The sequence below is a fragment of the Prinia subflava genome, chromosome 3 (genome assembly GCF_021018805.1).
Source record: "Prinia subflava isolate CZ2003 ecotype Zambia chromosome 3, Cam_Psub_1.2, whole genome shotgun sequence".
NCBI lineage: Eukaryota > Metazoa > Chordata > Aves > Passeriformes > Cisticolidae > Prinia > Prinia subflava.
Genome location: NC_086249.1, coordinates 56,838,453 through 56,863,284, shown reverse-complemented (window position 1 = coordinate 56,863,284; position 24,832 = coordinate 56,838,453). Strand labels below are relative to the sequence as shown.

At 34.3% G+C, this 24,832-nt stretch overlaps 1 protein-coding gene across 3 annotated transcripts in view; it reads right to left on the bottom strand.

Annotated features, from left to right (window-relative positions):
• Positions 1-242: 242 nt before the first annotated feature.
• PIBF1 (progesterone immunomodulatory binding factor 1) overlaps positions 243-24,832 on the bottom strand; it is a 108,072-nt gene continuing 83,482 nt past the window's right edge. The window contains exons 16-18 of one of the 3 annotated variants that reach the window (XM_063392213.1): positions 21,400-21,484; positions 3,116-3,292; positions 243-864 (exon numbers count right to left, since the gene is read on the bottom strand). In XM_063392213.1, the coding sequence (XP_063248283.1) occupies positions 808-864; positions 3,116-3,292; positions 21,400-21,484 (319 nt within the window). In that variant the 3' untranslated portion in view covers positions 243-807. Of the gene's footprint in view, positions 865-3,115; positions 3,293-21,399; positions 21,485-24,832 lie in introns of those variants that run through there. The other 2 variants (XM_063392212.1, XM_063392215.1) reach the window with 2 other exon arrangements.

The window sequence follows — 24,832 nt, the reverse complement described above, 5'->3', positions numbered from 1 at the left end:
ATGCAGTCAAAATGCTTTGAAAAATTAGAGAACTTTTGTATAGTCAGAGTAGATAGTGGAGTGAAATAAACAATGTGTTCGTGGACTTTGGGGCTTATTTTCATACAGTTAAATATGGTAAGTTACCCATTTCCCCATTACACACTACAGTCCTCACCCATCATGGTTCTACTTTTATTATTACATTGATGCAACTACACCATTGTCTAGCCCATTAAGTATCAGTGCTGATAATTAAGATGTGTTTTATTGCTTCTTTAAAGTATTTTTAATGCATGTGTGGTTATACAAATGACATCAAGTCACAAACTACAAATTAAAGCCAGTAAGAATTTTTTTTGCAGCTGACATGAAATTTCCTTCATAGAAAGTACAATATAGTTTGATACTAATGCATGTATATTTTGAAAATTTCCATTAGCCAGAATAGTTGCAAGGAATGTGGAAAGAAACACAGGGTCCACGAAAAACAATATAAAAAGGCTGAAACATGCATTAATTGGAACACTGAATAACACATCAACTGCCCAGATTATAATGTGTACAACACACTAGTGTTTATTTATCTTTTAAAATTCAAATAAATCTTAGTAAAATTATTGCATGCATTATTTTCACACATTTTATTCATGTGACAGATCTAGAAATTATTTTATGAAGCATAAGATTATTTGACAGCTAAAAAAGAAACAGCTAAAACCAAAACAGTTGTTTGCTTTTATAGTAAAATGGGCATCATTATGGTGAAAATAACTTTCTTTAATGAAAAGCTTCCTAAATGATTATTTTGAATAATTTTGGAAAATGCTACGGTGAGTTTTTCTTCTGCAGCTTCTTGTACCATACAGGTGCCTCTTTATTTGTCTGTAAAAGAAAGAACATTTAGTTGTGAGAAAGTGAACAGAAGAAAAACATGCAATCTACACAATTTAAACAATCTACACAAGTCCCCCTCCTTCCTATGTAGTTCACAGTTGAGTTCTTTGCTTAAATGCAAATGTCAAAAACAAGACTATACATTTAAAGTTACTATTACAACATACCAGTATTAAAACCTCCCTATTTCCAGGTTATAAAAATCAGATTATATGGTGAAAATGAAATAATTTTTTAAAAAATACCTCTCACAATGAAAACAGTAATCAACTGTGCCATAAATAGGCTTAATTTGAAATAACGTAATTTGTGTTTTCCAGCTGAGAAACGAATGGATCTTAGAAAAGAGATCTTAGGTGTGCCAAAACTGACCAACACTTTACGCAGAAATATAAAATTTTGCATAAAAGTTCTTAACAAAAATTAATGGAAAATAAAAGAATACAGTAGTTTTTCTGACTCTGTAGAAGGCATTTTAATTGCAGAGACTTATCTGTGAGTAACTTTTCCTTGTCTTCATAATCCTATGGGTTAATGCTACACAGTCAGGACTGCTTGTGGCAAATTCAGTGGTGGTTTGTATAAAATAAAATAGTTTAAGTTTTAATAGAAATAAAACTAATTAAGTGGAGGTGGAAAAAGGTAAGGACTATTCTGCTTCCAAGGTTGGGTATAATCTATAGAATTAGTGAGCACTGTCTCAGTCTGTTGTCCATATACTTGTTCCTTTCTAGTTCCCTTTTCTGACAGCTCCCTATTCATCTTTCCTCCAAGATTTAAAAAGCATTCAATTTAAAAATCTACTTTATTAATTTTGAGATTTCAGTAACAAAAACAAATCTGCTCTATCTGTGTAAGCTTTCAGAATTTTAGAAATTGACCTAAACTGGGAGGATTTTCAAAGAACTACTGATTTCTTTTCCTATCTAAGAAGAAAACTTGTGCCATCTGCCCATTTTCCGTTCCCTACTCCAAAGTCTGTAAAGGCTAGAGTTTTTCATAGAGAAACTGGTTACAATTTTTTAATGTAAATGCAGTTTTTCTGGATCTCTACACAGTTTCTATATCCCTAAGCAAGACAGGACAGATTATGCACTGAAACCCTGGATCATCTACACAAACTATTTGCTTATGTTTCAAATCACTGAATAGCTCCATCAAAAATAATATTTAGGCAGTATGATTTAGCACTACTAAAAGGACTACGGAGGAGACAGAACTGGATAAGCCTGTGTTTAGTCTAATAGTGCTATTCAAGCAAAATCTGAACTCCTAAAATCCCCCAATGTCTTCGCATCATGTCCCAGAGTTGCTACTGTTTCCTACTTTTTATGTTAAAAACCCAGTACGTGGTGTGCTACACTACAAACCCAATATCACTTAAGACACTGTATCTTAAAGTCTCCACCAAGAAAAAAAGGAAAAAAACACAAAATAAGAAAAAAAAAAAGACAGAAAAGAGTTCTTTTTGGACCAAATCAGCACATATGCTATGTCATGTGGATACACCCAGTCCGCCTCAGAAAAAGGTAGCATCATGAAGTTTGTAAATAAGAGTCATGATGTGTTTTGTGATTCAGCATTGCAGCTTGGCTGTCTTGAATCTATCAGTTCAGACACAGTCATAGTCAGAAACTTCTAAACCACTTTCATGAAGCTTTCCAGTACCAGAGGCACTACATCTGAAGTGGGCCACTTCAAATATTAAAATCCAAGCTTTTAGTGTCTGAAGGAATAAAACAGGGTTTTATAATGGTTTTATAGTATTAGGCTTCTTAGCAATAGAAGTGATATCAATACTGGTGTTCTATTTTTTAAGTACATTTAGACACATACACATTAATATACATCAATGCAAGTATGCAGAAATACACCTACTTCCTCGCTCCTGCTTCTCAATGTAGATATGCATAAATCCCACTTATACACAATCATGGCAGATTTAAATTAGTATACATGGTCTGTGAATCTCTACAATTATTAAAATCTTGGTAGCCACTCAGTATTTCAATACAATGGTATTTTTTTTTTAAACCTGGTTTGCTGTGAATCTAAGATACAGAAAGTAACAAAATAGCTAAAAAACATCACAAACTAATTTTTCTCCTCAACATTGACTGTTTCCATAAAGAGCTGAATTAATTATATATCTCCCTTAAGGATGAATCCTCATTTTTCTTTTTAAAAAGTGAGGAGAACCATCAGAAGTTTTGGCACTTACACTTATCATAGTACTTACAAATAATGTTGGCTTGGGTGTAAATATATTTTCTTCTTCATGTTCTGGCAGCAGTTTTACCAAAGGGATTGATTTTTTTCCAGTTGCACTTTTTACATCAATATGAGACTGAGGTAGATTTTGTTCACTGTGTTTACCACTTAGAGTAACAATAATCTGCTTCATTGTGGCTAGTTCCTGTAAAACCACAAAAGAACAATGCTAAGTTATTCAGTTAAATTACATTTGAACCTATAAATACTGCTTTTTTAATAATAAATTTATATTCAGCAAACATGGATCAGTAAATGGAAAAAAGAAGATATACTTGCTATAATTAATAAGATTATTACCTAAACCCTAGCAAAGTAAGAAAATAAAATAGGCACAGAGGATTATACAACTCAAATTTTGTCTCACTTAAAGGCTGTAAAAGAGAACATTTACTGTGTAATAAGAAGCACATTATCTCTTTTAACTTACACTTCCATTCCATTTAAAAGAATTCTTTTGCATTTATTTTTTCAGGCTGAGGGAGTGTACACATCTAATTTGAATGACTGTGACAACTTGTACGTTTGAGCACTAGGTCTTGCACAGAAATTTTATAAATACGTAACTAGGAATATTTCTTAATATCCAGATTAGAGAAAAAAAATCAATGAAGAACCTTTAGAGGATATACAGCAAAAAGAGGATCCGAATGGAAAAGTAGTTTCATGAGAAATGAAAGTTCCAGTGTGGAAAAAGGAACGAGAACATATTGAAATGCAGCCCTTTTTTTTGGCTATCCTAGTAATTTGCTTTGGAAACAATTTGAATTAAAAAATATAATCTTTCCTTAATACTTGGCTGAACAAAACAGATTATTCAAAATGTACAGCAGAGTGACAAAGGAAAAAACATAGCAATTTCTGACTTTACCAGGACATCTTCTTTTGTCATCTTTCACCACACCTACCTCCTAATGTTGCCCCTCCACCCCATGTAATAGGTATGATTACCATAAAATAAGTTACAGAATTTAAAACATTAATTATTATTATTACTATTAGTAGTATTATTTAGAACATTCATTATTGTAGAATTAGAACAGCAAGATCAGTACAAAAGCATTTCAATGTAAATTTTAAGATTATTTTACATGTTTTAAAATATTAGTTTTTGTTTGCTTGCTTTTTACAAATGGTGTTGTCTTCAATAAGCAACACTATTACTGTATTAGCCTTATATATAATTAGCATTCTGTCCCATCTCTCAATCAAAAAAAGGTAATTTGTGTGTATAGCTAAATGACGAATATTTGTTAAATCTTACCTATTTAATATCTCCTGGAAAATTACACTGATGCACATTCTATTTTCATTGAAATATTAGTAATGAACTAAAAAATCCCTCAGCCTTTTAAAATATTCCTGCCATATCCTTCTCTCTGTCCACTGCTGCCTTTAATACAAGAAACAAAGTCAAAGAAACATGCTGAAGCCTTTAAATTGTTGAACACTAACTCAGTTACATGAATGGAAGTTACACTCCACAGACCAGCTTTATCGAGTGTACAAATTGTTCTTGTATCTCAGTCATTTAATATTAACTATTTGCATAATTCAGCCATGTGTGGTGGCATGTTGAAACAGCATGACTGCAGAGCAGCTGTTTAAAAGGACTGCATAGCTGATGCCAACATGTTTTTCAAAGTTGTAAACTCTGCAAAGATGTTGCCAAAGCAACACATAGACAGAATTTCTTGATGAAAATAACTCAAGCAAGTATACAGCAAATAAATACACCATCACAAGAGATTAAATTGTACATAAACAATGTTTTGACATTAGCAAATGTTGTTCCTATACTTAAAACTGTCTTATTCTGTGGACCAAACAGTTGCACGTTTGAACAAGGCAAAACCCAAAAACTCTCACACAGATTTATTCCAGAAACAGAGCTGAAACTTGTATGAGTAGGGTCAAATTCTCTTGTGTCAAGATCCACTTGACAGTTTAAAGTCTTCTCTACTTCATAGAATCTGTCCTGTACTTGACAGCACTGTCTGTTTTCAGACTTGGAATAGGCTCTGGAGAGTCAGCTCTCACACAAGCTTTCCTTGTGACAGGAGGATTCTCTAATGTGAAGCTATAGGAAGAAATGACAGGGAGTGGGGTGAAGAAGCTATTTTGACATCACAGCCAAATTTATCATGAGGATTTAGCTAAGGTTGCCTTAATATTTGTTTAAAACCCCCTCCACATTTAGCAAGAAAGACCTCAAGAAACTTGGCAAAATAAATAGCACAAGAAACACTGAATCCAATAGAATTACTGGTATGTGTACTGCTAAACAAGGAAAAAAAAATGCCAACATATTTGCAAGAGATTTGCTGTTTTCAACAAAGGATATATTGAAAACAAAAACAAAGCTCTGTCTTGAACTACAGTGATTTTAACCAGCTCTTTAGATTTCTCTGCTCCTGAACACAATCTTAATTCTTACCTCCACTTTTCAGTTCCAAACAAAACGTCATGAGTATCTGCTACTGCTGGCATGCTAGCTTGATTCTATGAGTATTATTTTCCAATCTCAAAATCCAGCAAGTTGGTCTACAAAGCTAGCAAGGAAAAAACAGCTCTGGAGATTGTACTTAGCAGAAATATGTGAACTTGTTCCAATGGGAACAAGACCTTTTGAAAGAAGGAGAAGGTAGGGAGAGGGTTCAAAGCAGATGGGAAGAATCTTTTGTGGAGAAGGACATGTACTAGTTTCAGGATAAGGTAAGTAAAGGAAGATGTGAAGAGAAATGGATGATTAAAATTCTTCTAATTTTTATTGTGTCAAGTCCATGTTTCTATGTCCAGGCAGAGCTGTGCAAATTGTTTACTTACAATATTCTCTGTAGAAAACCGTGTTGCTAAAGCTTTGTGTTTCCCAATTTCTCTGGGGAAGTATTTGGTCTTTGACATGCTGGCTACGCAAGCTGTGTGTTGAGGCTTCCAGGTCTGAGGGCTTTGGCTTTGGCGGGCCAGACAGCAATCCTTCTTGGGCAGATTATGAGTACCAACACCTCTGAGTGGATTCACCCAGCTCCTCCCTGGGCTGGCTTTACACCTTTGGTCTCACTGTCACAAACTACGAGAACACAAGCACCCACTCACAGCTTACGCAACATTCTGTGGGGACGTGGCAGTGCGGATACATGGAAAACAATGCAGTTGGCAAAAAAGGTGGGTTAAGATGACACAAGGGAAAAAGTAACCTATGCAGCTGGCACAAAACCGGTGCTTATATATAATTAGTGTCACCCATACAAACAAGTATCAGGACTGTATTATTAAATATTTGGAAAGTCTGTGCACAGCTACCTGATGAATTTTTAAGGAGGTTGCTATGTGTACCAGCTGAACTGCCAGAAATCAAAGTAATGATTCATATGACACATTAAGTGGGATTTCACTCGAACTCAGAACACCTAAATTGCTGTATCTAAATGTAAGTATCTAACCACGAGCTAAGCATTTAATTTTCTATTATGGACAATGTAGCTTGAAAAGTGACTCCATTTAGAAGTGGGACACCATTGGTGTTGTAACATTAGCCTTGCTGATTAGGCTGCTGTTAACTCTAAAGCACAAAAAGGCGTCACCACAGACACTTTCGTTTTGATACTTAAATTTAGTTGTGATAAGCTGAATTAATTTCTCACCTCATTCTCCTTATCATTTACTTTTCTCAGGCTTCTACTTCACCTAAAACAACTTTCATCCTGAATAGCCAGCCTGCAATCATAATTCCCCTTGCACACAGATTTGAAGTATCAAATTATTTTCTTAAAAAGAACTGTGTTTTTAGAACAAGCTTTCACACCACAGATTATCTACTTGGTAAGTTTTCCAAAACATACAGAGATTCATACTTTAGGACAATCTAACATCCTGTATTCCACTTACAGATATTAATTCATATTTAGTAAAGATTATTTAACTATAAAAGAATACTTGAAAATTCTGCATACATAACCAGAAAGGAGTTGGAATTCAAAGTGAGTGAGTAGAATGAATGGACTGGGAACACTGGAAGTGACATAGCAGGAGGTGAAGTAAGGTAACATGTATTGCATTGTAAATAGTACCAGAAGAAACTACTTGCTTATTTCCATTTATTTTTGGTAAGTTATGTCCAACAACCTTAGTTAAAAATAGCAAGAGCAATTTTGTGTGCCAATACACAAGCAGAGGAAGAGATATAAAGGTTGACCTCAATGATCTTAGAGGTCTTTTCCAACTTTAGCGTTTCTAGGACTTTATTTACGTACAGACAAAGGATAGACAGCAGTCTTTTCCACAGTGTCCGTTAATTAATGTTTTCTGGTTTGGCATATTTCCTAAATTCTACCTTGCTAATTTATTAGGCTAAACACTGGTGTTATGGAACTAACTGAAAATCATCAAGCTTTAAAATAGTGTTAAAAGAACCAAACCAAAGAAGTCTAAGTCATTTTTAAAAGGTAAAGTAAAAAAGGGTATTACCTGCTCATATCACCCATACTTCAGAAAATTCAGAGACTTTTTAATGATGTTTGAGCTTAAAGTAAAAGTAAGTTGTAGTTTATTTAAAATAAAAAAGATTGCAATCTACAAAATTAGTAACTGCATACAGGAGCTGTTTCATAGGAAATAAAAGCTAAGGATTTTACCTGTCCATTATGGATAATTGAAACAGTGCCTAGAAAAATGGAGACTGAAGATCAGTTTTGGAATACAAAGGATAAAGTTTGATTCCTTCAACTAGCAATGCAACTAGAACATACGCAAATGCAAAAATACAGCATGCAGCCATATAAAATAGAAATGTATTTTGAGTTACAGATACTATAACAGGAACTCTATTAACATGGGTTTTGATATCCTTGATACACACTCAAACATACATGTACCAAAAGAGCAGCTTATATCTTCCTAATTCAAAATTAATAGAATATTAAGTATTATAACAAAACCACAACTTACATCATCAAAGCAAAATGAAAAAGAACTCTCTCATGTGGGAAATGACTGAGGCACAAAAAGGTGTTCTTTGGTCATATAACTGATAAAGTATGTGAAAGAAATGCCTACATTAAGCATTGTAATCAAGTATAGTATCAAGATATTAATTTCATTTTTTTTCAGTGATTTGTCAACAGTGTAATTTTTTTTCTTTTTGTCTCTGTCATGTAACTATAATCAAAGGAAGAAAGAATCCTTTGTGTGCACTCAAAAGCTTGAAATAGCACTTAATATTATATATGTATATATATATAGTTATAGTAAGTATATAAATTTATACAAGCAGTTTATGAGACATATCTGTATATCATGCTTAGGAAGCAGATGCAAACCAACAGTGTCAAGAAAAAGTAACTGGCTAACAAGAATCATTCACATACATGTCAATTCTTAGGTTCTTACAGCATGGAAGTCTTGCACCACCAATAATCTCCATAAAATGATCTTGAAAAGAAGCTTTACGTAGCTCAAACCAAACAGTTGGAACTCCTCAGTAGGAAGAGACATATACCTATGAGGTCTCAAGATAGCTCATTCTAACGGTAAATTTATGGCTTTTTCATACCATTAAAATCACAGAAGAAGCCAATAGGTGTTGGATCCATCTGACTCTTTCCTCATGCAGTAAATCTCATGGTTGCAGTACTCAGGTAAATGTCCTCTAAAGCAAAAGGAACCCTGATAATAGTATGTCCAGTTAATTGAACCTTTATAATGGCAAGTGGCATTCTACTTTTAGTTCAGCATATAGAATTTAGGAACTCTATATGCAATTTACAATTGCATATATTTATGAATTTACAATTGCAAACTTCACTGTAGATTGTAACTCCAATTTAAAGCAGAGAACTCATATTGTGGAAGCTGAAAAAGAGATTTCTGCCCTAGAAAATGTATCAGGTTCTGGCAGAACCACTGAATTTTGATGACTGACAAGTGTTCCCAGATAAGAACACAGCACAGAATAACACAGAAAACCAACTTCACTGTCAAAATCAGAAAAATCAGATGAAAGACGAATAAAACTAGAGGTCTCCTCCCTCAGTGATGCTGATAAAAAGTTAAGGTCCCTCAAAACTTGTGAGTCAAGCACTAAAGTGACAATTTTAGATGTGTATTCGCACTCCCAATCTTTAAATCTCCTGCACTGTGAGAGCAAAGAATGTATGGTCAGGACCTCCTTTGGAAAGCTGGTATTCTTCACTTTAACTGCCATATGGTCCCCATGTGGTTAAACTATGACTCAAAATAAAATATGTATCCAGTCTGGAGCTTGACTGTACATTCTCCATGCATGGAAGGGATTGAACAAAAAACTGCTTCACAAAAAGACTTTTAGTGCACCACAACCTGAGTCCAGAGACTGGACTCTGCTCAATGTGGAAGCCAAATAGTAGCTTTGAATCTAACAGCCTGGTGACTATTATGGCTGCAGTAACTTCTAAAATAACGTTAACAATAAAAACAATAAATACATTAGAACATACAACTGAGGGAAGATAGCCATATTGGCATGAAAAACACGTTCATAGCAAGTCAGCGTAATCTGTCTTCACATGCATGTTTCCTCTTAGTTATTCAGCTATTGTAGTCTTCAAACAAGTCTGCACAGGGAGAAACAGAATTCAGAAATTGAAGCTACAGGTTTGTTAGAAAATACTGATTTGAGAAATTTAAACAAGCCCTTAAGAATGTCTCTGAAGAATTAAAAGTTCATGTTCAATATACAAACGTTCAAGAGAAGATTTGGGGAAAAAAAATCTACTTCCTCTATCTCTTTCTTGAAGGAAAATTATCTTAATCTGGAAAAAGGCAGGGCAGGGTGGTTCAGAAGGAACCATCTTCAGTTGCCTGTCTCAAGGTGTTCACTATGAGCAAGCTTAATGGGCATATCAGGTGATGGTAGAGAAAATACTAAGGACATTGCCCTCTATGAAGTTCTGTGCGGTTCCTTACTTGGATCCCTCCTACACTCCTACTGTAACTTTTGTGAAAGTAAGGGTATATTAAAAATAAAGTTATATTATTTAATTGCTAATACTAAGGTGGAGAGGTGTTCTCTTTGTGAGAAAGCTGACTGCAGTTTGGCTTTGAAACATGTGACTGTATTCTTGGTTGGATTTCCTCACGTGCATCTTTAGGTATCTTTAGTAATAATATTTAAACCTAGGCAAACTAGCTTGTCTGATTCCTCTATATTGCTGTTGGTGATAAATTCAAAAGTAGTATTAATTTTGCTTATTTTAAATGAGGTTATGGTAAATCACAGTGCCTGTTTCTTTTTTTCTGACTGCAAATCCCTAGATGATTTTCAGATGTAGATACCTACATGATATATATTTAAAATTAGGCAAGATCCATCTCTGCTACTTTGCCACTTGATAAGCAACTTCTCAGATGATCTTTACATTGGCAGTATTCTTTGACAGCACTGGAGTTCACCAATTAAAATGGAGGTAAACAAACAAAGCTTACTGTATGGATTCCTGGCATAAACTCTTTCTGCACAGCAACAAACTAGATGACTGAAACAGAAGAACCTGGTTCCACCTTTCAACATATACAATGACTTGCATACAGCACTTTGAAGTTTGAGTATGGTACTCAAACTTTGGTGTGCACTAGAGAAAGGAGACATATGTGTCATTATCAGGGAATGAGACTCTCAAGCAAAAGTAGTACCTAAAATGTCTCCTCTTCAGAAGTGCTGACAATTCACACAACAAACTACTTTAGAACTATCCTTCGGGGGTTTTATTTCTGCTAGAGACATACTGCAGAAGACAGCCTATGGCCTGGAATGAATTATCTGTTCCCTTTTTTGGCTGGAAGTGGAAAAAAGATCAAGACCAATAGCACGAATTCACAACACTGGGCAGTAACATCAATGATGACAAGTTGTGAAATAGGTGAAAGACACTGCAGAAGCACCATTTTGACATGACAGCAAAATGAAGCAAATGGGCACTCAGTCCATTCTTTAAGCCTTCTTTAAGACTGCAGATGGATAGGAAGCAGTGGCACAACTGGTGCAAACTCAGCTTCAACAGTGGAACTCCTTGAGCTTGTGCCTAGCAGGAGCACAAGCTTTTTTAAAAAAAAAAAGACTGGACATGGCACTTAGTGCTATAGTCTAGTTGAGGTGTTAAGGCATAGGTTGGACTTGATGATCTTAGAGGTCTCTTCCAACCTCATTATTCTGTGTGTGATTCTGTGTGGGTAGAATCTACATCCATAACAGAGCTCAAAGAAGCTTTTAACAACTGCCTATGAAATCAAGAAAACATCACAAGTCATTGTTCAATCCTTCAAGTAAGGCAGAGTGTATTTGACATAGTTGCATCCTAATTGCAGCCATGCTGGAAATGTAAGAAGTCAGCAAGAATTCCAGTGTGAGAATTGCACATATGGTCAATCTAAGGCACATGGATACACACTATAAAGCTGGAAACTGGAAGACAGTATGAAATGTCCCAATCAAACAAATGAACCTGATAACTGGGTGGTGGAAAGATGCCAGACCATATGCAGGATGTTGATAGCTTCTCTGCACTACACTTAATTCACTAGTTCTCTATATCTCAGTGCAAATAAAAACCTTAAAATGAACTGACAGATCTGTGACTATATGGATCTACAAACTACTTCCACTTTCATAAAGTGAATGCATTAGAACTGTGGCAACAATCAAATGTTCCAGCCACTGCAGAGAACAGCTTCTGTCTTTTTAGACACATAAAAATCTCTGCCTATTTCAGCTGTATCTTAGATTTGTTCTTAAGAGTTTAAACTTTCTAACTTCTTAAAAATCTAGGAAATAATCTGTCTCATAATTCAGAAACAGCATGTCAAATTCTTAAGGTTTTTTCATTCTTGTATAGTAGATCAGAAATACATTTTTAATTAAAACTAGGAGTAATTCTCCAAATACTTTTTTTTTTAATCTGAGCCATTGTGATACTCATTTACTCAATATTTAATAAAAAGTATGCTTTCTTTCGTAAGTTCACCTAACAGGAAATGGATGCTAACATGCTAATTTGTTAAAACAGTTTTATTTTCATAAATTATTATATAGAAGTTACTGTATTTTCTGAGACGGTAATATTCTAGTTTAAGTCTCCCTGTTTTTGCTATTTCTTACGGAGTATTTAAATTCACTTTCCATTGGGTAATAGTCAAATGCTACCAAAAAATGAACAAAAGTAAAATTTTTACACAGCTGGATATGCAGTAGAATGAGACAGAAACATATATAGCCAATACAGGATATATATATATACATAAAAATATATATATAAAAGAATGTAACATGGGATACATGTTGAGAAAATCTGAACAATTTCAGATTAATCAACAACTAACAACTTCGTATTTAAAAGTTTATCCCTTTGATTCTAACCCTATCAAAACATAATTTAAAATACACATGCCAATATTTTTATATATATTGCATTTTGCCTGTGAAACCTCCTATTTAGTATACACCTGCTACTGAATAGAAATGAATATATTCACTATGAATAGAAAAGATAATTCTTGCAAGAATATATATGAAAAATAGGAACACTTTCTGAGTAATACAGCTCAAAGAAAAGAATCAGTGGCTGTTAAGTCCTTCCTCTTCCTAAATTCAGTACTATACGGAATTCAATTTTTATTAAAGCTTGACAGCAACAAAATAAGATAACAAAAAGATGAGAAATACTGTTTCAGAGCAAATTTTTCTTTGTAAAAAATGAGCCAGAAGCTTCTCTACATTAGTTTAGCAATGTAAATGTCACTTTGTTTCTCCAAGCTTAAAGCTGAGAATAGCTCCGGGGCTTACTTGTGATGCAGAAATGTCCCTGTAATCTACTTAGAAAACATGCAGAACATTAATAGAAACTAGAATCCTGGAACATAAACGTAGCATAAGAAAAATGATAATTACTCTGTGGCTTAACATTTAAAAAGAGAGTTAAGCATTGTACATCAGCATTTTTTTTATATAAAACAAGTTGCAGCACATAGATGAGCAGGAAGTCATTCACTTTAGAAACACAAATAATTTTGACATTATCGGGTACAATCTTTTTACACAGAAAAGAGGGGGAAGAGGCAGAGATAGAGATTGTTTGAAGGCACCTGTTACCAATCACATCTTTTCATTCGTGTCTTCCCAACCCCTGCAGATACCCCTTCCTTCCCCTCTCCTCAACAAAGCAGTTTTCTCCTTTTATCCACTTAGCTTCCATCCCTGATTAAACACGTACTGCCCTCCCCCTAACGACTCCAAAGCTTTTTATGAGTGTCTGAACTTCTCTCCACCTCTGTTTTTTTGCAGATGGCAGCTGTTGCTACTCTCCAGGTTCCTAAATCCAACATATTGGCTTTCTGTCCTAGGTTATTCCTAGTCAATCTTCTTCAGTGTAACTTAATTACAGCTAAGGATAGTATTAGCCAGACTTTAAAGTATGACTAATAATGAAATGCTGAAAACTCATTTGGAATTTTCAAGGTCATTGCTATGATGGAATTAAAATCTGGGCACAGAGAATTCAGCAGTGAGGGCCAGTCCCCATAGGCAATGTGAAACTAAGAATGGCAAACCTAGTAACATAGAGTGGAATGCTTGAAGTAAGATAAAGCAGAGATACTTCAGGACACCTTGCATTTCCATAAGAGAGGAAAAAAAAGAGTAAAAACATCAGATTTTTCTTTCACTCTTGTGGGCAAAAAACCAGGATAACTATTGAGAAGTACTTGGATTTTGTGCAGGATACTGACGTAAGATGAATGCAAGCACAGAGACTACTAGATTCTCAAACACTGTGAACATTAAAATTTTGGAACAATGTCATGGAATTCTGAAATTAATATGGCCACGTTTCAAATATAACATTCATAAACATTTATCTAAATCCTTCGAAACTTTAGCCTGCTCATTTATAGAAGCTCTGAAAAAAATGTTTAGAGCCCTTCACAAACTACGCATAGCCTAATATGACTAATTAGTAACTGTTTCTCCTCTCCATCACGTGGGCTCAATAATCTTAAACACATTTGGAAATTGCATTTGGCAACCATTCATCAAGAACTAAAATGTAAATCATATTTTTTACATTTTAAAGATAATGAAATAAGTATTTTCTGTTCTTAAGTTCATCTTTTTTCACCTATTCTGTCCTTTTCTCTGTGCTTACTTATTACCTACACAATATTGCCTTATGCTTATCTCCTTTTCTTGCATCCCACCACATTCTCTCTTTGTTTGGACAAAATAAGCCAGACCTTTAATCTCACTCACATGAGACCTCCAGCCTGTTGTGAAATTTCTTTTTTTTTTTTAATCCAGAAAATATTACATAAAAATAAAAAATATCCATCTCACAGATTAAATAAAACCCTTTTTAAAGTTACAGCTTAAGTTTTTAAGATGTAATCTTTAAGAGACTGGCAAGACATTGGAAAGTGGCCCTTTTCCGGTGACATTGATTAAAAAGTGAATGTAAATTCTCAGAATGATATAAAGTAAAAATGTAATTGTTTGTGAAACTGCTTCCAAAATGCAATCCGTTCCTATATAAGATGATGACTTAGAGAAAAGAGTTAATTTGTATCTAGTTAGGAAAAATAAACACTAAGGACATTTTCTTTTCACGCTTTTGAACTGAAATGTAAGAAACAAAAAATGTCTGTGAGTAAGATACTGCATTAGGACACATGAACTTTTAACCTCTTCCATGAACAGGGGAGTTCTGGACAACGCACCGTTTCTTTTATTTTGATGATTGCTTCTGCAAAACAGGGACAGTAATAGCTTTCTGCTTAACTTGTGGCTATAATATTTGTGAGACAGGTGTTCAGTTACAGTGGTGAAGGCCACAGAAATATTCAGTTAACAAATAGGATTATTTTGACATATTGATAAGAAACTGTGAAAGCCTGGGACAAGGAAAGACTTACATGGTTTTAAAGGAAAAGCATTAGGTTTACTCATAAATGCTGAGTTATATATCACATGTGCAATGCTCCTCACCTGCCAATTGGAAAATAAGCTCAACATAATAGTCACTCAGGCAATTAGCATTTTAGTATTAATCTGGTAGACTATTTTCAGTACAAACAGCTCACTAAGAGTTTTTTATAATTTAATACGTTTTTAATAGAATAAGAGCCCCCAATGGTTAACCAAAATAAATTTTAACCCGACCTAGTTGAAGATTCCTACCAATTCGGGTACACTTATTTAGACAGATTTAACACTCAATTTGAGTGACTGACATACTGACATAAGTTAATTGGATTTAAGTAAACAAATAGCAATCAAACTCCATGTCTCTGTAGCCATTTAACTGATTGATATTAACCAGGTTTATTTAAACTACTGCTACATGTTTTCTACTTTGTCCCCTAGCAGACAGCCAGAGCCTGGTTTCTGGTTGCTAACTCCACTTGAAGAGCTTTGGCACAGTAACACATGAATGTGTCAATAAGGCAATAAGGTGACTAGTTCAGCAAGTTTACATTCTATCACTTGTATGCACAGCTGCTAATGTACGGTGAGTGCACAGATGTGTAAAGCAGATAAAATATCAGCAGGTTGTCATATCTTCTTACCTGGTGTATAATATTCATGGGCTGATAATGAAGCATGTCTGCATAAACAATTGCATGTAGGAAATTAACGGCTACTGTAAAGAGCCTGAATTTGCAGATTTTATGTCATAAATGTTGCCTTTCTATTTCTTACGACAATGATTTCATAGTATTAGTTTTCATTATTATTTCATATTTCATTGTTAGTTTTACTTTTTTAGGTTAAAAATTACCGTATTGCCAGACTGCATCACATACTGGAGATTTCAAGCAGTTTAAAAATAGTGCAAATGAAATATTCACACAAACAGAACGTGATTTTGAAGGAACATCTAGTAAAGTCTTCTATTGATGTCTTTAACAATACTGTCTCAATTTTTGTTTTAAGGTTTCCTACAGTATTTCTATTTGAAACATAAAAAGAATTCCATTTTTTCTACTTGCTCTGCTTTTTTTTTTTTTTCCCAAAACCAGTGTTTTCTGAACTTCACATTAAAAATATAAACTCCAGCTAGTTAATTTTCAAGATTTTAGAACTCAGTTTCTACATTCTGTTTGAATTGGAAAAGCTAAAATAGATTTAATTGTGCATGTTATTGGTTTTCTTTATTATGACACATCTGCATCTTAAATTTCTGAAGATATAGTACAATGGTACACATCAAAGCATAGCAAATTTATAACCTCTTAAATGTAACCTCAGGAAATTATTACTAAAACTTCTTGCCAAACATCTGAGTGCTGACAGACTGCCCTTCCAAGTTTTCATCTGGAGTTAGAAAGCCAAGGGATAAAGTCTAGAATTGCACTTCTGATGTTAGAAAATATTAACAACTGTATCAAGCATGAAAGGCAATGGAATTGCCAGGATCACAGAGCTCATTGTACATATTTCTTTCAGTCAAAGGCTGACCATTGGAAAGCAAAAATAAAAACCCCAAAACCACCAACTAACTAGATAAAAGGAATCATGTTTCAAGAGCTTCACCAAAATGGTTTGGTGGATTCATCCCACTTAACTCGAGCACTTAAAAGAGAACTGCATTTCAGTGCCTTTAAATTACATATGTCCATTATGTGCACAAAAGGATAATCTTTGGATGCAGATAAAGGATGGCACAGAAGTTGGTGTTCTATACAGTTTTGGACACAAAAGGCCCTCTTTATCACAGGTAAGTAAGATTGACATATTAATATTTCTACTTGTTTTTTTTTTTTTTCTTTGCTGGACTCTTTCCAAAGAACATTCAAACTGCTAACTTAACAGACAGCAATACACGTTTGTAGGGTTTTTTTCTGGCCGGGTTAGGTTTTTGTTTAGTGATCTGAATGGTCCTACTGCAGCAGTAGAAGTGTGTCAGAGCTCATGCAACAGGAGGAGGGAGGGGGAGAATCAGGAGCAAAGGGGTAAGGCAGTGTTATAGCTGTTGGGTCAACTCAGGCATGATGTATAATTTCATCTAGATTTATGCTTTGAAGAAACATCTTTTTTACTTGTTCTTCCCGGACTATACAAAGACACGTGGGCAGTAAGTTCCAAAGACAGGGAGAGGTCATGAAGTTAATTAGTGGGAAGAATCAAAACTACAAGGTGGGGTTGGTGCAGTTTAGTTATTCGAGTTAAAAGTGTCAACAGTGTGAAATTCAGCTGATTAAAATGAGAACGGAGAGTACAAATAATAATGCCAAAAAAAAAATTAATCTGGAGATCTGAAATATCGCTTTTTAAAAAAAACCTCCACACTATTTACCGGAAGGTTATTAATGAGAGACCCCAGTGTTCATCCAAACAATGTTTTATGCTTTTCTGATGGATCTGGAAAAACAAATAATAATGCCTTGTCTTGACATATAAAATATCTTACTCTAAAATCAACTGAAAAATCTGGCTGCATTACCTTGCTGTCTTGCACTAAGGGATGTACAAATAGCATCAGAATAATGTGCACCCCAGACCCTTCTGAGAGTTTAAAGAAGACAAGGGGCACCGGGAAGGCTTTATGATGAACCTCCAACAGGATCTCAGCATCATCCCAGATATTGATCATTCACGGTAATGCCACTGAACTCCCTCTAATTGGAAAATTTGTATTTACCCACAAGAAGTACACAAGAAATTTTGTCTTAGCAGCTGATTCTCAGTGACCTAAACTAGATTAAAAGGTTTTCCACATTCATTTACTAATTAATTCAGCAAAAAAAGAAGCAGCAGGCCAAGAAACAATCCAGAATTTGGGTCATGAATATAGTCTGAAGAAAACCCCAACTTTCCTTTTTTCTCCTTCATGGGTGGACAGAAGCTTTTAATGCTTTACATGATCAAATAACTAGTTTTCACTTTGATTCCCACAGCAAAATTAAGATTCATCATCAAATTAGACATCTATATAATTTGAAATAACGAACTATTTTATGACATTAACATTTAGTGTAATTTTTCCTGTAATAAAAGAGCTCATGTAAGAATCCTACATAAATTCTTCCAAGATTCAAAGTAGAACTTTCAACTTTCTTCTTCTAAAATTAAAATCTGTGAAAAGAGAAGACTAATCATGAATGTAAGTTCTTTATTTAAAAAGTGTATAAAATGCTATAATTGTCTCCAAAGCAACATTATGAATGTAGCTGTTATCACAAAGAGATAAAAATAAAAATACTTCCAACCCCTCAAACTCTAACATTCCATTAGAAAGAGTTAATACAGTCTGAGACCACACAGGCTGGAATACCTTAAGTCAAAATTGTGCACCTATTGAAACACGTTGCTGGAAGACAGCATTAACATTGTTTTGGCATTTTGCTTGTACTTTTAGCATTTACTTTTAACATACCTAAACTTCATTTTATCTTAACTATGAATATCTTTGGTTTATCTATTCAAGAATTCTAATGTTTCTACTTGCAAACATGAGTGCAACAAGGTAATTCCTAACAAGACATGACAGTTTAATATGTGCAAGGACTGAACAAGGCTGATAGTAACCCTGTTACATGATAGCACGTACCAAACACATAAACCCATAATTCATCTTTTTTTTTTCAAATTGTATGAATCTGTATTTACAGGTTTCATGTCAGTTTTATTTAAAATCGCAAAATGTCTAAATGCACTTAACTCTCTATTAACCCAAAGGGAGAAAATTTGTATTCCTTATTTCTGTAAGCAATGATAACTACTGGAAAAATGTGATGTTACTGCCATTTAAATCTTTTATTAGGATGGCAAAGAAGTAATAATCAAAGACTAACTCACTATCCTGTACAAAGATTTCAATACATGAGATAACTGCCTTTTAGAGAAATTCAAAGTGTAAAACTACTGGAAGAAGTTTGCATTAGAAGTAAAAAAAAAGAGGCTGCTTTAGGAATAAACAGAAGTGACTAAAGTTAAAGCTACACACAAACACAAAAGCTACCTTTTCAGACATTTTCCTGAATCAATTTATCTTATATTTTGTTTCTTAGGAGATTTTTTTGTGCGTTGTACCGGCATTTCAGTTTTCTTCTCTCAAACATGCAACTTCTAACGTTTCTTTTTCACTATTTATATCCTTTCCTGCAGAGGTATCTTTAAACAACATTATCACTGTTTGACAAAACATTTGACATATCAGTATGACTAATATGTCATAATATTTAACAGATGTACAAAGAAATTGGTGAAAACAGTACTAATTTTGGAAATATTTGCTCAATTTCTTAACATTCAGGGTATGAAGAACATCGAAGAAGTCTGTTTCAGACTCAAGTATTTGCTTTTTTATTGCAATCAAGCCTTCCTCCGCCAGCTTTTCTTGAGCATTTGACACAGTTTAAAATTTGAAATTGTGAAATGACACAAAGCAAACTGCTGCAAATCAGGAATCGTTTATGAAGGTACTTAAGGGGCTAATACAGTGTGGATTATGTAGTGGAAACAATGTTGCATAGTTTGAAGTTAGAAAACACGGCAACATTTTTCTTTTATCACTTTCTACTGTTTTTAATCAGCTGCAATGCATGCTCATCGATACGAAACTACTAAAACTACGCACTCAAGGTGTGACAGCTTTGAGAGCATAACTAGTTGGCAGCACCCCCGCTTGGGAAAGAAAGAGTAGGAACAGGAAATTTTGAAAGATATTAATTTGAAAATAGGTCAAGGGCCTCTCACATTGGAAAAAAACCTACATATTTATACAATTATGTCATGTTTCCTCAGAGTATTTTTCATATCATTAATATAAGGATATGATAAAGCATGAATATAATGGTAAGGTTTATAAACTATCTAGAAATGTTTAAATCATAAATTAGTTTGGCTTGGAACTCAGCGAACAGACTTAGTAGTTTTCATTTAAGTTGAGGCTCACTTGTACTCTGCTGTCAATGAAACTGTTTTGTTTTGGTTCTAACAAAAAGGGTTTTTTTAAGTGCTTGGGAGAGAAAGTAGTTTGGACCAATTAATGACACGGATTTTGGTTTATTGATCTAAAAAGGGAATGTCATGAATAGCATGAAAAGGAGAAGAGGGAAAATAATTTTGGAGGTGGACTGAGACTTCATGAGGTGGACAGTCAGTTGTCAATGAATATAATGTATAAAAATGAATGACAATCCAATCTCTGACACCATAATTTAGGGGAGTTATACCTTCCTTGAAAGGAATCTCTCCATCTTTTCTCTGGTGAGAGAAAAGAAAGATGTTGTGAGAGAACTATTGATATACCTCTATAATCACTTTCTGAACAGGTAAGTAAATAGCTGGGTCTCATCGCTCTGTATCTATAATTTGCACTGGTTTTCCTCAAATTCATAATTCCTGATTTGTTAATGTATTTTCTCTGCAAATCCCTGCCAAATCATTCAGCAGCTCTGGGAGAAGATTTAATAGCTGCTTAGGTCTGCTTTTGGTTTTGTATTTTCAGTAATCTTTAGCTTCAGAAAATTCTATGATATTATTCACATTCTCAGATTCCTGCAGTAAACTTCATTTATTTTCATCCTTTGTTTCAGACATTTCAGCAGATTTTCTCTCATATGCCATGGCATATTAGTCTCTTAAGACTGTTTAGATAAAAATCTTGAAAAGAGCCTTTAGGGTTCCCTAAATGGCACAACTTTGTATACTTTTAGATCTGAGAGTCTATTCCAGTCCAGTAGCAACCTGATTCTTGCTTGGATGAAACTCAGGTAAGCATATAAAAAAGTACCCCGACTCTTCTTGGAAACCTGTGTAACTATTGTCTCGTTTCCTCTACCTAAACCTTATTTTGGAGTTGAAAAGGAATTCAGAAGAGCGTATGGGAAATGAACTGAACAATGCTTTGGTCCAATGTTTGGCTACAAGGATTGGGGAGCACAGAGAGGCCCTTAGGCATGCTGTGGCACCTCACAGATTACATGTGTAATAATTTCATTGTCTTTATCTAGATTCTTGTTAAGTGCTTGCAATAACCAAACGCTGTTCAAGGCAAAATAAAAGAACGAGCAGAGACAATAAATCATCAGAGACCTTAACAACTGAGAGTTCAACACAGACCCTCCCCAGTACCCGACAGACACGATCACCTGTGATGCTGAAAATGACACAGAAAAGAAAACCCCAACAAATCAAACCAAAGTAAACAATTTTTTTCTCCATGGTTTAAGGGTCAGTAGCAAAAAAGTGCACTTATGGTAGTAATGCTAAAAGAAGAAGATTACCTCACGGTCATTTAGAAGTCTCTCCAAATCTGCTGCCATTTGATTCTTGACACGCAGCAAAGCTGTCTTGTCTTTACTTAAAAGACTGATAAAAAGAGGATAGGAAATGCAGTAATAGCAACAGATAATCTCTTTTAATCTTGTGTTCTGGCTGAAACACGCACTTTCTAAAGCTAAATACTGGCAACAATAAAAATCTGCTCAAGTAATTGTATCAAATGATCCTTCCCTATATTCAACCATTGAAATTTTTATAAATGGGCCCAAATGTACTGATACACACAACATCTTATTTTAGTCAAACAGAAAAAGTATTCGAAGCCTTCATAAAATGCTTTTTTTTTTTTTTGAAGGGTAATTTAAATGATCAGAATCTTCTATTATCATTTCTTGGTTTCTTCTAGGCAAAATGAGATTATTTTATATGCAAAGTCTCCTTATACCTACATTTCCATATCAAAATGTGCAATTCATTGTTGTGTTAGTCACTAGAACAAACACACTGTATGAACTCTTTTTATACTACTGTATTTAGAATCCTGAAAATAGCAAATACAAGAAAGAAAAACATCCAGCTCTTCCTCCTTTAGCTGTGTAGTTTCTGCAGAAATTGTAAACGTATTTTTGTTATATTTATTTTTTTATTACAGCATAATGCATGGGATCAAGTTTGTCCTATGAACCAAGTATGAAAACTGATTTAGCATGAAGGCATGCCTTTATAGCAGAATGTAAAGCAGAATGTAACTTTAATCATTCTTTGTCTTCATAGTTATAGAACATGAACATTTGAAATGTTTAGCATACACATTATGATTCCAGGCAGTAGTTCTATAGTAATGGAATGTATTCTCCTATTTAGCCCCAGTATCAGTTTTTAACACTAAATTTTAGACTAATGCATGCATAATACCACTATATAATCTATTTTGTTAAAACAGCCATAGAGGTTTTCTTGGAAGACATGTTATATATGCCATTAGAATGACTTAATTAAATAGATCGTACAATATAAACTCTAACATAAATCAACAACTACGCAAAATACAATTCCGCATATGGAATTCAAATATGTAATACTTCAAACAGGTCAGAAGTTCAAAACCAAATATATTAAAATTTTATAAATGAAGCAATTATATATGTTGCAAACACAAATTATTAAATATTTCCAATATTTGATCCAGAAATGGTAAAAATAAACAATATTTAATTGGCCATCTGCTTGTTTCAAATAAGCAACATCATCCTTTGCCCCAGAGATTTTCTGGCAGCTCCTTACAAGCTCTGTATTGTAAATTACGACTGTCAATTCCTTCTAGGCATTAATTCTCAGAAAAAAATGTATCCTTTTGCCAAACTGCTCTGTTTTGTCAACTATTTAAAAGAAAAGTATTAACATTTTAAAAATCTATAAAAATATTTTAGTATTTTCAAGAATTTTATTTTCTGTCACATTTTTAATCATGATGAAATTGCTGTACCTTCTGTTCTTGGGTTCACGTGTTGTAACTTACATATCACTTTTTCTTGGATTTTTGTATTCCCTAAGAACATAAACTAATCCTTCTAGAGGCTTACAAACTTATTAGAGAAACAATTATACAAGTTTCTCTATGACTTAAGTAGTGTAGTGAATAAGCATAAGCATCAGTGTTCATGACTGAACCAGAAGTTCATGCTTGAGGTTCACTTTCATCTACAGAACAGAACATATTCTACTTATACTTCTTATACCTTCTGAAATAATACGACATGAGTGAACTATGTAGAGCAGTTCTAATTTTCTTTGTTTATAGTCAAATATAGGACATAGGTTACTACATCATTCAGTAGCACTTGATGTGTTTTCTGTCAAACACATTGATACAGAATTACCAAAACATGTGCAGATTTTGGATTTTGTAGTTTTGTAATACTTGTGCTTTTTTGTCATTGCAGATAAAAGGGAATAATTCATGTACTCCTGAAAGAATATTGCAAGAGGCATATACACATTTAACGGAGTGAGAAAGCAGTTACCAGACAGAATGATAATATATGACAAGGTTAAACAGAAATACATTCAAAAGTTCCATCTTGGGAAGAAGACTGTTTCAGTCTCAGGTTTTAAAATGCTCTGAACCAGCATCTTGGACAGCAGCAAAGAGGTTCTAGCTTTAACCTACCTTACACTCCCATTGAAGAGTTGTTTAATTTAGTCCAGTGTGACAAATCAGAAAGGAGCTTTACAATTTTAGCTGACCTTAGTGAGAGCTGCGGAAGGATTATCCTTCCCTCACCACATCCGGGTAACCTACTCTTTCAGTTGGCACTAGCCAATTTTTCACCACATAAGAAGGTCACTTCACTGATCTGGATGGACACTGGAGTCTTTTTAAAGGTTATCTTTCACACGGACCACTAAAATAACTCGATTTACCATGTACAGTGGAGACCTGCATCTGAAGGCAACGATGAGCTGCTCCATTTGGTGATGGTGTGCCTCAAGTGTCTTCCTTTGATTCTGAAACTACAGTCTATGAGTCTAGGCAAACCAGGTTCTCACACTGGAACTCAAGGGTTGTAACTTTCACCTAAAAAGATGGGACCATGATGTGCTCCACAGTGGTCAGTGACGGCCTCACCCTGAATGTGGAGAAGGTGCCTGTTGGGAGATGTCATAAAACTGTGGCCCCAAAAGCCCAGGTTAGAGAACTAACTGAAAAGCAGTGCAGGTCCTGCTCTTTCTGTGTGCTTTTCCAGAAGAAACCAAATTGTCTGGGAGGACATCATGCTTTCATGTCATCATGCTTTTAAAGTCTAGCCAGGTATGAATCCAGGTACCAGGAATGCAGGCTTACCATAACATACACTTGTGATATGCATACACATTGCTCATAGCAACCACTGGCTTGTTTTGTCTTGCCTCAGTCAGGATCTAAAGCCAAGGTAGCTTGGATATTGTATCTAAGACATTTTTAGATAACATGATTTTTCTGCAGAATGGATACTAACATTTCCTAGTTTCAGCCTTGTAAACTCTTTTCAATTTGGCCAACTAAATCATTTTAATGTTTAAGTGTAAATATACTAGTTACTATCCTGTTCAGAAGCTGCTATAATTAGATACTCTGAATAATACGTTTATGCTGGACACACAAAATAAACATGGGTTTATATAGTACTGGATTTCATTATTACTTTTATTCAGTTTGAAAAAAACAAAGTTTCTTTTTCAGTGAACTGTGTACTCAAGACGCTGTAAGAAATGGATTGTGCCTTTCTGTTAATGTGCCCTTATAGCATGAAGTTGAATAGTCCAATATTGAATTTTTTTTGGCATTTTATATTCAGATACAGCATTACCATTTAACAAATCAAATACAAATAGTTTATATAAAGGTTTTGTACATATAACTGAATATATAATATAGCTATATAGTGAAGCTAT